The following is a 14434-nucleotide window of genomic DNA, read 5'->3' on the forward strand; positions in this document are numbered from 1 at the left end:
AATCCAGGAAAGGAACAGAGACTTACATGGTTGTTCGTCCGTGACATGAAATGCCAAGAAGTGCTGTCGAAGACGTTTTTCATAATCAGACCAGTCTTTTGCCGTCTCGTCGTAAGGAGGAAAAGGAGGTACAGCCAATGACGAGAAACGCCCCGCATATGACGCCACGACGAAATCGCAAATTGCCGCTGTTAGAAGCGTTTGCTGTTCAAGGAGATTTTGCAATAGTTGCTCGACAGTAGCCATGGAACCCTGTGGGTCAACGGTGAAAAGGAAAACTCCACTACCCCGTCGCCAATTGTTGTAACGTCAAGTTTAACAAATATATTTCAGAACGACACAACACATATAAGTCACAGAGTAAGTTGACAAGCAAGACATGTGTACGCGTTAGCATTCTAATGAGCACTGAGTCCCAGTCTAGCGGCCGCTGCTCGGCTGGCCGCTTAGGTGGCGCAGCTGCTGCATGGCTGGCAGACAGCGCCGCACGTAGAGGATGCGCATAATTGCGCGGCGGCGCTTTGAATGATCGGCGAGTCACAACAGGTTTTTAGTAATGTACATCTTATTTTTGTACTAAGAAATTATAAAAAATTTTACTTACTTCCTTCTTATTATACTCCATGTTCCACCTTCTGGTTATGAATTTCCATATACTCACAGCATACACACTGTAGATTAATCTCTGGAACAATGAAGAAATAATTGTCTCACTGTGTCATATATATGGAACTCACATCTTGCAACTTTTCTCCTGGAGGGTTAAGGAAGTGGTTATTGTGCCTATTGAGAACAACAGAAAGGTGTGGCATTGTTTCACAGTGCTGTTGGTCACTAACTGCCACAAGCTTCTTACAGTGGTCGGAGAGTGGAAATGTTACTGTAGAGTTATGTGCAACTTGTTTAATGATCAGTTGTCTAAATTTTGTGAGACAGGTGCATGGAATAGAACTCAGCATCGAAGCAAATTTTATTCCATTTTCAGGAAATCTATATGGACGTTACCTTGTGTAGTCCAGTAAATTCAGTTGCTGTAATTTCAGTTCTTAAATATATTTGATGTTCAAGGGCACTCACATCTAAAATAATCTAGCCTTCAAACATAAGCTGGGGATAAATTTTTTAGGCTTCAACATAATTTTATTTTAAACTTGATTATTGTACACAGTTCCTGCTTTGAAATGAGTAGTTTGTTGTCATGTCTTCATTGGTATTTACTTATGCACATGCAACAAATGAGTTTCCACTTCTTTTTTAAGAGTCTCATGATTTAATTTGACTTGTTCTGTTCAGTTCTTCACATACAGATACTCCATTTCTTTGCAGTTACTAACTAATCATGTACAGGTGTTATTTTATAGTGTCTAAAAACATTAGCTCATAATGAAAGTTAGGAGTGTGTATTATTTTGTTGCAGGTACTGTGACCACTTCATAACACCTGAGATTAACAGCTCTGTCACCACTTTGCTTCAAGATGTAGTTAAATTTCATGATCGCCAATTTGAAAGGGATCCTGTAAAGGCTAATGCTAGACGCAGGCATGTCTCCGGTCTCCGTGAGGTTCTCAAGTACCTGAATCTTAAAAGGTTGAAGCTGATCATAATAGCACCAGATATGGAACTCGTTGAGGGCAAAGGTGAGATGCTGGCAACAGCTAAGCAAATAGCAATTGAGAGGTTTGTTTATTTAGTAGATTACCCAGCATCATCTATATACTCATTTATCCCCCCGGTCTCCTGTCAGTGCCCATTTACAAAATGTTTGTGTTTGTATGAATATAAATAGAGGATGGAATAATTTTTCAGTACGTAAAGATACAGGAAAACGATTTCTTGTATGTTTAGTTCCTTTTAGATCATTCTGCAAGGTCCTGTTTCTTTCTAAACATTGTCCTAAGTTTCTACTAAGTTTTATTCATTTTGTTTAACTGAACTAGTACTTGAACATCATAAGGACTGTCATCATTCAGTCTAGTGACGTCAAACACATTGACACTAATATCGTTCAATTTTTTCTACTTTTATGTTTCGTCCCTGTCCCCCACTCACACCTAACTCTGGTATACTAGGGGTGTCTAATCCTTACAGTATTTTATCCAGACAATAAATCTTGTGTGTGCAAAGTTTGATTGTAAAAAGCAAGTTATGGTTCAGATCTTTTGTCCATTCTAACCAAGCACCATTTATGAAGTTCTGTGTTTACTGACTATATTACTTTGAGCAAAAAACAGGAGTATATATTTTGTTAAAAAAGGTCATAAAGGTACTATTAATAGCAGTAACTACGAAAGTGAATTGCCATAAGGAAAGCATTGTTGTTGTAGTCAGAGCCAACGCTTTTTTGATACAGTACTTACACCATATAAAAATAGTTATGTGCTAACAATAGGATAAGACTTCGGCAGCTAGAGCATAGACAGTTTGGTAGGAGCAATGCAGCATGAGGAGTAGGAGCAGGAGTAAGAGGAGATTCCCTTTCAAAGGAACCATCTAGTCATTTGCATGAAACAGTTTAAGGAAATTGCAAAAAATCTAAAACTGGGTTTAAACTGTCATCATCCTGAATGCAAGTGCATTGTACTAACCACTATGCCACCTCACTCAGTGAAATTCTGCAGAAGATGAAGAATGTGGACACTGACAGTAGGTTTAGGACTTTTTATTAGGGAGGACACAGCATGTTATCTTGGATGGAGAGTCATCGTCAGATGAAGAAGTAACTTTAGGTGTGTCTGAGGGGAGTGTGTTGGTACCCTTGCTGGTCATGTTGTATATTAATAACCTTGCAGATAATATTAATAGTAGAAACACGCTTTTTGCAGATAATGTATTTATCTATAATGAAGTACTATCTGAGAGAAGCTGCATACATATTCAGTCAGATCTTAATAAGATTTCAATATGGTGCAGAGATTGGCAACCTGCTCTAAATGTTCAGAAATGTAAAATTGTGTACTTCATGAAAATTAAAAAATATAGTATCCGAAGACTATAATATCAGTGAGTCACTATTGAAATCGGTCAGCTCATACAAATACCTGAGTGTAACACTTTGTAGGGATGTGAAATGCTGTGATCACACAGATTCAGTTATGGGTAAAGCATGTGGTAGACTGATTTATTGGTAGAATACTCAGAAAGTGCAATCAGTCTACTAAAGAGATTCCTTACAAATCACTCATGCAACCCATCCTAGAATATTCCTCAAATATGTAGGACCCGTACCAGATAGGACTAACAGGGGATATTGATTGTATACAGAGAAGGGTAGCATGAATGGTCAAAGGTTTGTTTAATCGAGGGGAGAGTCTCACAGAGATATTGAAGGAACTGAAATGGTAGACTCTTGAAGACAGATGTAAACTATCCTGAGAAAGTCTATTAACAAAGTTTCAAGAACAGGCTTTAAATGATTGCTCTGGGGATATACTACAACACCCTACATATCACTCACACAGGAATCGTGGAGATAAGATTAGAATAAGTACTGCATGCACAGAAGCCTTCAAACAATCATTCTTCCAGCACTACATACGTGAATAGGACAGGAGGAAACCCCAATAACTGGTACAGTGGACATATGCTCTGCCATGCACCTCACAGTGGTTTGTAGAGTATAGATGTTCAAAGGAAGAGAGAGCTAAAAAGAAACTGGCAAAGAAATTATTTGGCACTGTACGCAATGCAATGAGTTGCATGTATTGATGATGTTGATGAAGGTGTAGAAGTATGTATTAGCATTTTTCATTCAGAATTTTTTGCAAGACTCCACCCAAAATTCTTACATTAAAAATTGATCTTCATATTTCTTCAATATTTGACACATCAACAGTAAATGTTTTTTGTTATACTGCAACAAATTTCCCCATACCTCCTGTCAGTTACAATTTTGAATAATATGTACTTCATCTTGTTTATCATCTGACAATAATGTCTTGCAAAGGCCTCTCATTTGCTAACATAAATTCTAACGTAATAAATGTAAATAAGAAGGTAATTGTGATGTTCTTTCTCCCACCAGTTTGTTGGTACTTTCTTTGTAGAGTTGTTTTATTTACTTTGTGGACCTCTCATATACATTTTTAAGATGACTGCTTTCCTGCTACACTGAAAATTTAATATGCAAGTACAAGAATACTGTTTCATTGCATGATGGAGATAATGTGATATCATTTAAATATTGTGTGTCTTGTATTGGTACATATTATAAAATATTGTAAGTTGAGCGTCAAAATGTTCTGTAGAATATGTGTGGCACTTTCAAATAATTGTGTCATAAAAGTATTAATAAATTGGAAGACTATGCTATCTGTGTATTTGTTGTGGACAGTTCAACATCAGATTGCCATGATGAGGTGACTTTCATGCTCAACAAAAAAGAAGCTGAACTATACATGCAACCATGTTAGATGGGTATCTGAAGAGCACAAACTAACACACAGCTCTTCAAGAGGAGCGGCAGCCCTCTGTCAAAGTCACTTATGCAAGTGGATTTCCCACTTTGTTACCCATATTTTGATTAGAATGATTTCCAGATTGTCTCTGCTCCACTTATATACTTTCCTTACTGTGTAATGTGCCTGCCACGCAAACAGCTGATATCCAGTTTTGAGGAGGGCAGGGATCATAATGTTTCTGCTCCTCTGCATGCTTACATTCTTGGTGGCACTAGAAGGTGCCAGATAGGTTATGTAATGATTAGACAGGAATTTTTTAACATGCAACACAGTTCCAGGAGAAGATGTGCTCACTGACCATAATTCATCAGCTTTAAAACACATATTTCAAATGAAGAAATTGCAGACAGTTAGGTTATTGAGGTGAAAGTACTTGATAGTACAGGGAGCATTAGAAGAAAAAAAGGGGAAGTATCCAACAGAAGATGAATGGGCCACGTCAACAGATCAAATAGTGAAAGGCAACAAAGGAATTCTAGTGACAAAAACCGGTGGAAATCTCTGGATAACACCTGAGATATTAAATTAAATTAATGAAAAGAGAAAATAAAAATGCGGCAGATAGCTAAAGAATGATATTTACAGAAAGTTCCTAGTGGCAAAACAGAAATGTCTTGAAGAGAACTGTAAAGTTTAAAAAGTGTGAATGACTGTAAGAAAAATAGATTCCACTTATAGAAAAACTAGCTCAGTACTTGGTGTTGTCCAATTACGTATTTTTATGTCATTCAGTTACTACCCCACCCCTGCCAGTATGTGTGAAATGTCAGTGGGCTGTTGCCAGCCAGCCAGCCGATGACCTCAAAACCCTTTGTATATAACACTAATATCAGTCCCTTTTTTGTCAGTTTTCATGTCACCCCCTTCCCATCTCTACTGAATCCCTAGGAGTGAAATGTTGCGAGCAGAACTGTCAGCAATCAGTCTAGCTACCCCAAAAACTATAGATATTATTTTGAAAAGGACAGAGCTTTGTGAAGGAAGGAGAAATTCAGTGAAGATGAGAAGTGTTGTGATTCTGCAAGACAAATTTGACAGGGCTTCGAAAGACATAATTCAGAAGACATTTTGCTCAGAAATATTGAGATTCATAACAAAACTGTTCCGTTTGCTGTATATTAGATAGGCAAGATACATTTAGGACGGGGGTTCTCAAACATTTCCTCCGATAGTATACTTTGAGAATCCTGGTACTCTGATGGAACATCTTGTTTATTTTGAAGGTTAATAAAATTAGAGTGATAGAGTTATTTATTGCACCACCTTCTATGATTCAGTATTTTTATTGTAATTGTTGATTATCTTAATTAAACTGGCTTGATTTCCTTCTGTTTCTATAGGTAGCAAGTATACACAATAATTTGTATCAATTTCATTTCATTCTCTTGATTTATTCCTGTAAAATCAGTTCTTGTTTACGTTTCGCATATTTTCTTAGGGAACCAGGAGGAAGTGCATATGTCGTCTGATATATTTTTCTTTTTTCTTCTGAACTGTGAGTGTTAATTCTTGGATGAAACACTGATTATTAATTTTATGACATAACACTGATAGTTTTTAGTGTTTGTACAGACACAGTCACTTGATCTGAATCCACTGTTGCCATTTCCATTTAATATACGGTTGGTCCTCCAGGTGCGTTTATCACCACTTTGCATTGTGTGGGCACTGAGAGATTTAACTTTTTAATGTATCTTTCACTCAGTTCATGAAACCACACACACACACACACACACACACACACACACACACACACACAGGCTTCCGTGGCCATTGTAACAGTCAATAAAATTCTTCCGTGTTTGAGGCTGCATTGTCATCTGTAAAATTCCGATATTTTGGCAACTGTTGCAAGGCGCCTTCTTCAGGGTGTATTTCTAACTGCAGTTAGCAATACACCCTGAGCAAAGGCGCCTTGCAACAGTCGCCGAAAAGTCAGAATTTTATAGATGACAATGCAGCCTCAAACCCAGAAGAATTTTATTGACCATCTCCAAACAGGTTTCTTATTGCAGTCATAAGCTTCCTTTCCAGAATGCTGATGTACACATTTGAACTGACTGTGCCATTTATGAAAACCAGTTGACCTACTCTGTAAGTAGAAATGCATCACCATATGATCTGTCTTGCCATGTCTTCAATGCATGAACACTTTGCTGTTGGAGCCGTGCAGATTGTACTTAGAATCATCATCATATAGACTCTACATCTCTGACATCCATGTCACATGTGCTTTTGCCCATTTTAGCAGTTGTCAATAAAGGCTCCTTTCTAGGTCTAATGGTTGCTGAGATGTCACAAATTTCTTTGCAGTCTCACTTTAGGTCAGTTGATGAAAGGCGACGATCCAGGCGAGAAATTCTTTTCAATATGCTATCGTATGTGATAGTGCTTTACCTGCAATTCATTCTATGTGATTATTTAATTTTATATCCCCACAAATTGTTCTGACCCCCAGGGGCTCAGCGTTCATTTGCTGAGTACGGGCTTGGCGACCCCGGGGTCCTGAGCTGGGGACTGGTCAGCGCCGCCAGTCTCCTGTCACCGTAACCCCCGGACATGCTTCAGCGACCACTGTATGGTGCGGCGGTGGAATGTTGTGTGCTGCGGGTAATGGTAATCTTGGTTTGACCGCCTGGATTGCGAGGAAGGTAAACCTCTATAAAAACCCCTCAATCTTACGGTGTCCTGCGCGCCTATAAGATGCATGGCTGTTGGGGTGGAACAGTCGCAAGCGGGCAACCTCTGGGGCACCTGCCGCACCCCGGTTGTATACGGCTTACTCAGGCACACGGGGCTCTGTCTGAGCGGACCTTTAGTTCCCTAGCTGCTCGTGGGACCGCAATGGACCCTTCGACCTCTACATTTCCCCCTACCAGTGGATTGGGTGGGCCACTGGTAGGAAAACACACCCCATCGAAAAAGCGACTTCGTGCTGCGAGTCCTTCAGCTCCTGGTGTTGCTAGAGATTTATCAGACTGTCGTAACAGAGCACATGCTGAAAATCAGAATGTGTTTTTGATTATTAAACGGAAGGAGGGTAGCTTTGAGAGGGTTTCTCCCTTTTACATCCACAAGGGTCTTGAGGGAATTGCAGGTACACTGAAATCTGTTAAGCGACTGCGCAATGGTACTCTCTTAGTTGAGACTTCTAGTTCCCGTCGAGTCGCTTCTCTTCGGAAAGCACCCAGTCTCGGAGAGTACGCTATCGAGACCGAGCTCCACTCCACACTCAACTATAGTAAGGGTGTTGTGACATGTAGGGACTTGGTGGATATCTCCACAGACGAGTTGAAATCTGAGTGGGCTGACGAAGGTATTGTTGACGTGCAGAATATTATGAAGTGAGTCGATGGGGACCTAGTAAAATCCGACTCGTTTATTCTCACGTTCAGTTGCCCGAGACTTCCAGAGCATGTTAAAGCGGAGTTCTTACGTTTGCCAGTACGGCCATATTTCCCCAACCCAATGCGCTGCTTTAAATGTCAGCGCTTTGGGCTTACTACATTGGGGTGCAATGGGATAGCCACTTGTGGTAAATGTGGTCAGCCTGCCCATGAAGGAGCCGATTGTTCATCGCCTGTGAAGTGCGTGAATTGCTTTGGGAGTCACCCTGTCTGGAGCCGGGTCTGCCCCATCTATCTCGAGGAACGGAAGATACAGGAGATCAAAACATCTAAGCGCATCCCCTATGGTGAGGCCAAGAAGCTCTTTAAGGCCATGCAACCTCCTGTGTTTACGACATCTTTCGCTTCCTCCCTGAAAAAACCAGTACAAATGGCCACTGTTGCTACGCAAACGGAGGTTGCTAGTGTTAGCACTAATACCTGCGTTTGCCAGTGCACTTGTGCTGCTGCGGTTGTTTTGCAACCTGCGGCTCTCCCCGCAACGTTGGACAAGGCCGTGGTTGCTGACGTTGGGGTACTTCCTGCCTCTTCCCCTATGGCGCCTTCTGCCCAGGCGAGTAAAGCTCCAACTGCTGACAAGGCTCTGCATTCTAAGCCCCCTAAGACAAAGATGCCGAAGGTGAAGATTTTGCCACCTGAGGAGACTGGTCAGGGTCGGTCCGATGATGAGGCCATCGTACTGTCTGACATCTCCCGTGGGTCGTCATCGGAGCTGATGGACATTGATGTCGACCGGGGGCACTCTTCTCGCCCCAGGAATAAATCTCCGGCCAGTACGGGCTCTCCTCCAAAACACAGAGGCAGGGTGAAAGTTCAGCCACCCTGATCACTGGCTCCCATATTACAGTGGAACCTGAATGGGTTCAGGACGCATGTGGCTGAACTACAACTCCTTGTACGTGAGTTCCCTTTGTGCTTATGTCTCCAAGAGACACATTTTCAGGCCACTGATGCTCCTTCTTTACAGGGCTATACAGTCTATCGGAAAGATGATCTGACGGGGGAAAGGGCAAAGGGTGGTGTTGCGGTTTTTGTCCGTGACATGCACCCCTCATCTGAGCTCCCTCTCGTTACAGACTTGCAAGCAGTTGCAGTTGACCTTCTTGTGGGTCGGAGGCTCACAGTCTGTTCACTTTACTTACCCCCTCAGGATGCGATAGACTCTGAGTCTGTCACAGACCTTATTAGCCAACTTCCCCGCCCATTTCTTCTTCTGGGGGACTTCAATGCTCATAATGTCTTATGGGGCTCTTCGACTACTTGCCCCAGGGGTCGCATTCTGGAAAGCCTCATGATGTCTGAAGAACTGTGCATCCTCAACTCTGGTGCTCCCACTCATTTCTGTACTGCTTCTGGGTTGTCATCAGCTATTGACCTTTCCTTTTGCTCTCCAGCACTCGCGGATTCTGCTCTGTGGGAGGTTGCTGCTGACCTCCATTCTAGTGACCACTTCCCCCTTTGGATTCGCCTCCTGGATGAGACTATGGCATTTCCGGTACCGCCCCGGTGGCACCTCTGCAGGGCTGACTGGACACTTTTCAGCCAACTGGCTGTTTTGGAACACCGTGCCAGCGTCCACGAATGGGTAGACCATGTTACAGCCGTGATATCCCATGCTGCTGAATTGTCAATCCCATGGTCATCTGGTCATCCCAAGAGGCGTCCTGTCCCTTGGTGGACCACTGAGTGCCGCTCAGCTATTCGAGCCCGCCGTGCAGCTCTGCGCCACTTCAAGTGCCGTCCCTCAGCTGACAATCTTGCGGCCTTTCGGGTGGCAAGGGCCAAGGCGCGGCGAGTGATTAAATAGAGCAAACGACGGTCATGGCAATCGTTCTTGAACTCCATCTCCCGCTCCACTAGTTCTACGAAAGTATGGGAAGCCATCAGGAGGATTTCCGGGAAACTCGGCCAGCTACCTGTCACGGCATTGCTGCATCAGGGAAGTCTCCTCACAGCGCCGAGAGACATTGCCCAGACACTGGCCATGCATTTTGCGGAATCTACCGCCACTATTAACTGTGATCCAGATTTCTGCCGCTACCACACTGCCATCGAGAGGGGTCACTTGGACTTCCGGTCTCCTAATTCTGAACCCTACAACTGCCCCTTCACAATGTGGGAACTGGATTCGGCGCTGTCTGTGGCTCATGATACTGCGCCTGGTCATGATCAAATCCGGTATAGCATGCTGCAGCACTTGTTACTGCCTTCCAAGGAAGTTCTCCTGAATTGTTTTAATATGATATGGTTATCCGGCACGTACCCTGACTCGTGGAGGGAGGCGATTTTGATACCCCTCCTCAAACCAGGGAAGGACCGAACGCATCCCAATAGTTATCGAAGTATCGCCTTGATGAGCTGTGTCGGGAAGACGTTGGAATGCATGGTCAATCGTCGCCTGGTTTGGCTGCTCGAGACCAGGCAGCTCCTTAGCCCCTCTCAGTGTGGCTTTCGGAGATGTCGTTCCACTATAGACAACTTGACCCTGCTTGAGGCGGCCATCCAGCAGGCCTTCCTGCGTAACCAGCATTGTCTAGGTGTCTTCTTTGACATTCATAAGGCATATGACACTACTTGGCGCCGCCATATCCTCAATCAACTCCATGAGTAGGGCTTTCGTGGCCGTCTCCCCATCTTCATTCGGTCCTTTCTTTCCCACCGCCTCTTTCACTATAGGGTTGGTAATGTGCTATCTGATTTGTATGTGCAGGAGAATGGTGTTCCTCAGGGAAGCGTTTTAAGTGTCACCCTCTTTGCCGTCGCCATTAACAGTATCACGTCCACTATCCGGAGTCCTGCCCAATGCTCCTTGTTTGTGGACGATTTTGTTGTTTTCTGTTCTTCCTCCAGTCTTGTCACTGCTAGTCGGCAGTTGCAGCTTACGATACAGCGATTAGAGGCATGGACTGCGAAGACGGGTTTTACCTTTTCTGCAGACAAATGTGTGTGTGTTCATTTTAATCGTTCTCGACATCTTTTTACCTCCCCTGAATTGCGTCTGAGGGACACCATTCTTCCTTTTAGCGACACTGTGCGGTTCCTGGGCCTCACTTTTGATTCAAAGTTGTCGTGGTTGCCTCACCTTAAAGACCTCAAGGTGCGGGCCCTGAAGGCACTGAACATTTTGAAGTGTCTGAGCCATCAGTCCTGGGGAGCAGATCGGTCACGTCTGCTGCAGTTTTATAGGGCTTTCGTCCGTTCGCGTCTTGACTATGGTTGCACCGTGTATGGGTCAGCAAGGCCTTCGTATCTGAAGATTCTTGATGCAGTACACCATGAGGGTATCAGGCTGGCCACTGGTGCCTTCCGTACTGTTCCCATCCCCAGCCTGTGTGCTGAGGCAGGGGAACCGCCGCTCGCCATCCGGCGGAAACTCCTCATGGTGCGACGGGTGTGTCAATTCCTTGCCTGTCCTACCTCCCCTGCGTACCCTACCGTTGCCCGACCGCCTATGGAACGTCTCTTCTCCAGTCGTCCCAGGGCAACGAGACTATTTGGGATTCGTGCCAAGCATTTGCTTGAGTCCGTTGGTGTGGAGCGTGTGGCCCCCCAACGGCAAGGTTTTCCTCGCCTGCCTCCCTGGTTGCTCCAGAGGCCCAGCGTCCTTTTAGACTTGTCGGAGTACCAGAGGAGCTGTACTCCTGCGTTTGTTTTTACCTCCTTATTTTATGATATTTTAAACCAGCATCCCGACCATTTACCAGTATTTACAGATGGCTCTAAACAGGGGGACTCTGTTGGTTGTGCTGTTGTTTTCCCTGATCGACTCGTCAAGTTGCGGCTTCCTGCGGCGTTTACCATCTTTGGTGCCGAATTGTTTGCGATCTTGCGGGCATTGGAGCAGATGAGATGTGTCCCCAGTCGTAAGTTCCTCATCTGTTCTGACTCCCTGAGTGCCCTTCAGACCATGCAACACTTGTACCCAGCGGATACGGTCGTCCAGAACATCCATGATGCCCTACTCCACCTGCAGTGGCAGGGGAAGGAGGTTTCCTTCTGCTGGGTGCCGGGGCACGTGGGTATTAGGGGAAACGAGCTGGCGGATGTGGCTGCCAAAGATGCATGTTCCCTCCCTCACGTTGTTGAATGTGCCGTCCCCCTCCATGCTGTTACCTCCCTCCTGCGTTTTCACGCTCTGCGTCAGTGGGAAGAGGAGTGGCTGGCAGTCAGTGAAAATAAGCTGCGTCTGGTCAAGGCCACCACACGGCCATGGCGTACGTCCTACCAGTCATGCAGGCGGGATGAGGTTCTCCTCACTCGCCTCCGCATCGGGCACAGTCCCTTCACACATGGTTTCTTACTCCGGCGGGAGGATCCCCCAATCTGCAGTGCTTGTGGCGTCCAGATTACTGTCCGCCACATTTTACTTGACTGTCTTTTATTCTCTGACCAGAGGGCGGTGGTTTCTTTGCCACCGGATTTGCCCTCTATTTTGAAAGACGACGCATCGTCTCATCGTCTGTGGTTAAGGTTTTACGGTTTTGTGTCCTGTCCAATATGTTGCCACGGATTTTAGGGAGAGGGTTTTAATGTGCTGCTGGATGACTGGCTCACCCAGATTTTAGGTAAGAGGTCCGCCAGTCACAAATACCTCCTTGTTTCCCTTCGGTTTCTGTCCTCCCTCCCTTGTGTTTCCTTTCCTTTTTTAGTGCACTCCTTCGCCTCTTGTTTTGCCTCTGTATGTGAGGATTTGGAACTGCGTCAGGTCTGCGTCTTTTAGCTGTTCCCCTTGTTCGCTGTTCGTCTTAGTCCCTTCACTGCATGTGTTCCTGTTTTTATGCGTTTGGGCGCTGATGACCCCGCTGTTTAGCGCCCGTAAACCTCAAACACACACACAAAAATTGTTCTGGCCAGATATTTGTATGACTTGACTGAATCCAATTACGACACATGATATTGTAATCCTAAGATACTACTTTCTGCTCTGTAAGCACACAGTTTTACATTTCGGAACAGTTAAAGCAAGTTACCAATTTTTGCATTTCTTTGAAATATTATCAGGATTTGAATGAATATTTGTGCTACATTTTTTGTAGTACGTCATGAATATGCAACATGAACATAATGGTCCTGATACACCTCCCTGTGGTAACATCTGAAGTTCGTTGTACTTCTGTGCAATTATCTACAGAAGAACAGAATGACAGGTAGGACCCAACATGGGGAAAGCTCATTTGGAGTTCAGGAGAAAAGAGGAAAATAAAGTTGATAAGTAGAATAGATAGTATCATGAAATCATTTTACAAGATTAACATTAATAAAAGTAAATGAAGGGTAATGCAATGTAGTTGAATTAGATCATGCCCTGCTGAGAGAACTAGATTAGGAAAGGAGACTAAAAAATTTGCCTAAATATTTTGCTATTGCAACAGCAAAATAACTTAACAGTAGCAGGAGTAAAGAAGATATAAAGTGTAAAATGAGAATAACCAAAAAATTTTTACTAAAATAGTGAAGTATGTTAACATCAAATATAAATTTCTATGTTAGGAACTCTTCTTTTAAAGTATTTGTCAAGAATGTAAAATTATATAGAAGTGAAACTGGATGATAAACAGTGAAGATAAGAAGATAACAGAAGCTTCTGAAATGTGATTACAGGAAAATGCAGAAGATGAGATGTGTAAATCAAGTAATTAAAGGCTACCTACTGCTTCAAATTGGAGAGAAAAGATCTTTATGACAAAACTAGACCAAATGGAAACACCAGATGATTTGAGCTAGCTATGAACACTTATGCAAGACATGTATGTAATACTGTATTGTTTGATCATATCGGTGCTTCCAGTGCTCAGTTAGGAAGGGTGCGACCAAATACATTATGTGTTTTTCACACACTCTGATATATTTGTCATTTTCATAGCCACTGGTGTCTTCAATCCCTCTCCTCACATATCAGATACCTATTTTCTTTCTATAATTGCATTACTACATTGGATGCATTCAGTATCTTGGCAGTAGCTCTGCATAACACAAGATCTTTCTCTGCGTCATCGTCCATCTCAGCTGTATGAATCCGGAACAAATCACCTGGTAACATGCATCTCAACTAAAACTACTATGCATAGCTACCTATCATCATATCCTACTCATTTTTCTTCTGTCCAGCAGTGAACCAGTATCTTTGAACATTGTCAATATTATCCATGTTTTTCTAATCACTACCCATCTATGTTTTCTTCCTTCCATTTTACCTGCTAACCTTATCCCATTATTTCTTGCTCTTCCTCTGACCAGTCAACTTCTCCACATCAGATTTCTTTTGTAATATTGCCATATATTCCTTTTAGGTGTAATTACATTTGACAAAAACATAATGAGGAAATTGCTTAACACAATATTAATAAGACTGACATTTCTTAAAATCCTGTCATCGTCATCATCATGTATTGCTAATATACTATACATATTGTAATACAGTAGTTATGCAGACATGAAGAGGCTTGCCCAGAATAGGCTAGTAAGGAGTGCAGCATCAAACCACCCTTCAATGCATAAAATAAATAAATAAAAGAAGGAGTAGGGTGTAGGATACTTCATGATGTGTCAAGAAATAGTTAAATTGGGGT

At 43.2% G+C, this 14434-nt stretch overlaps 1 protein-coding gene across 3 annotated transcripts in view; it reads left to right on the plus strand.

Moving 5' to 3' along the window:
• Positions 1 to 14434, plus strand: part of LOC126481080 (uro-adherence factor A) — a 150782-nt gene that overhangs the window by 113847 nt on the left and 22501 nt on the right. For all 3 annotated transcript variants that reach the window (XM_050104568.1, XM_050104567.1, XM_050104570.1), the window contains one exon: positions 1418 to 1638. In XM_050104568.1, the coding sequence (XP_049960525.1) occupies positions 1418 to 1638 (221 nt within the window). The remainder of the gene's footprint in view (positions 1 to 1417; positions 1639 to 14434) is intronic.

Source organism: Schistocerca serialis, chromosome 5 (assembly GCF_023864345.2).
Source record: "Schistocerca serialis cubense isolate TAMUIC-IGC-003099 chromosome 5, iqSchSeri2.2, whole genome shotgun sequence".
Lineage (NCBI taxonomy): Eukaryota > Metazoa > Arthropoda > Insecta > Orthoptera > Acrididae > Schistocerca > Schistocerca serialis.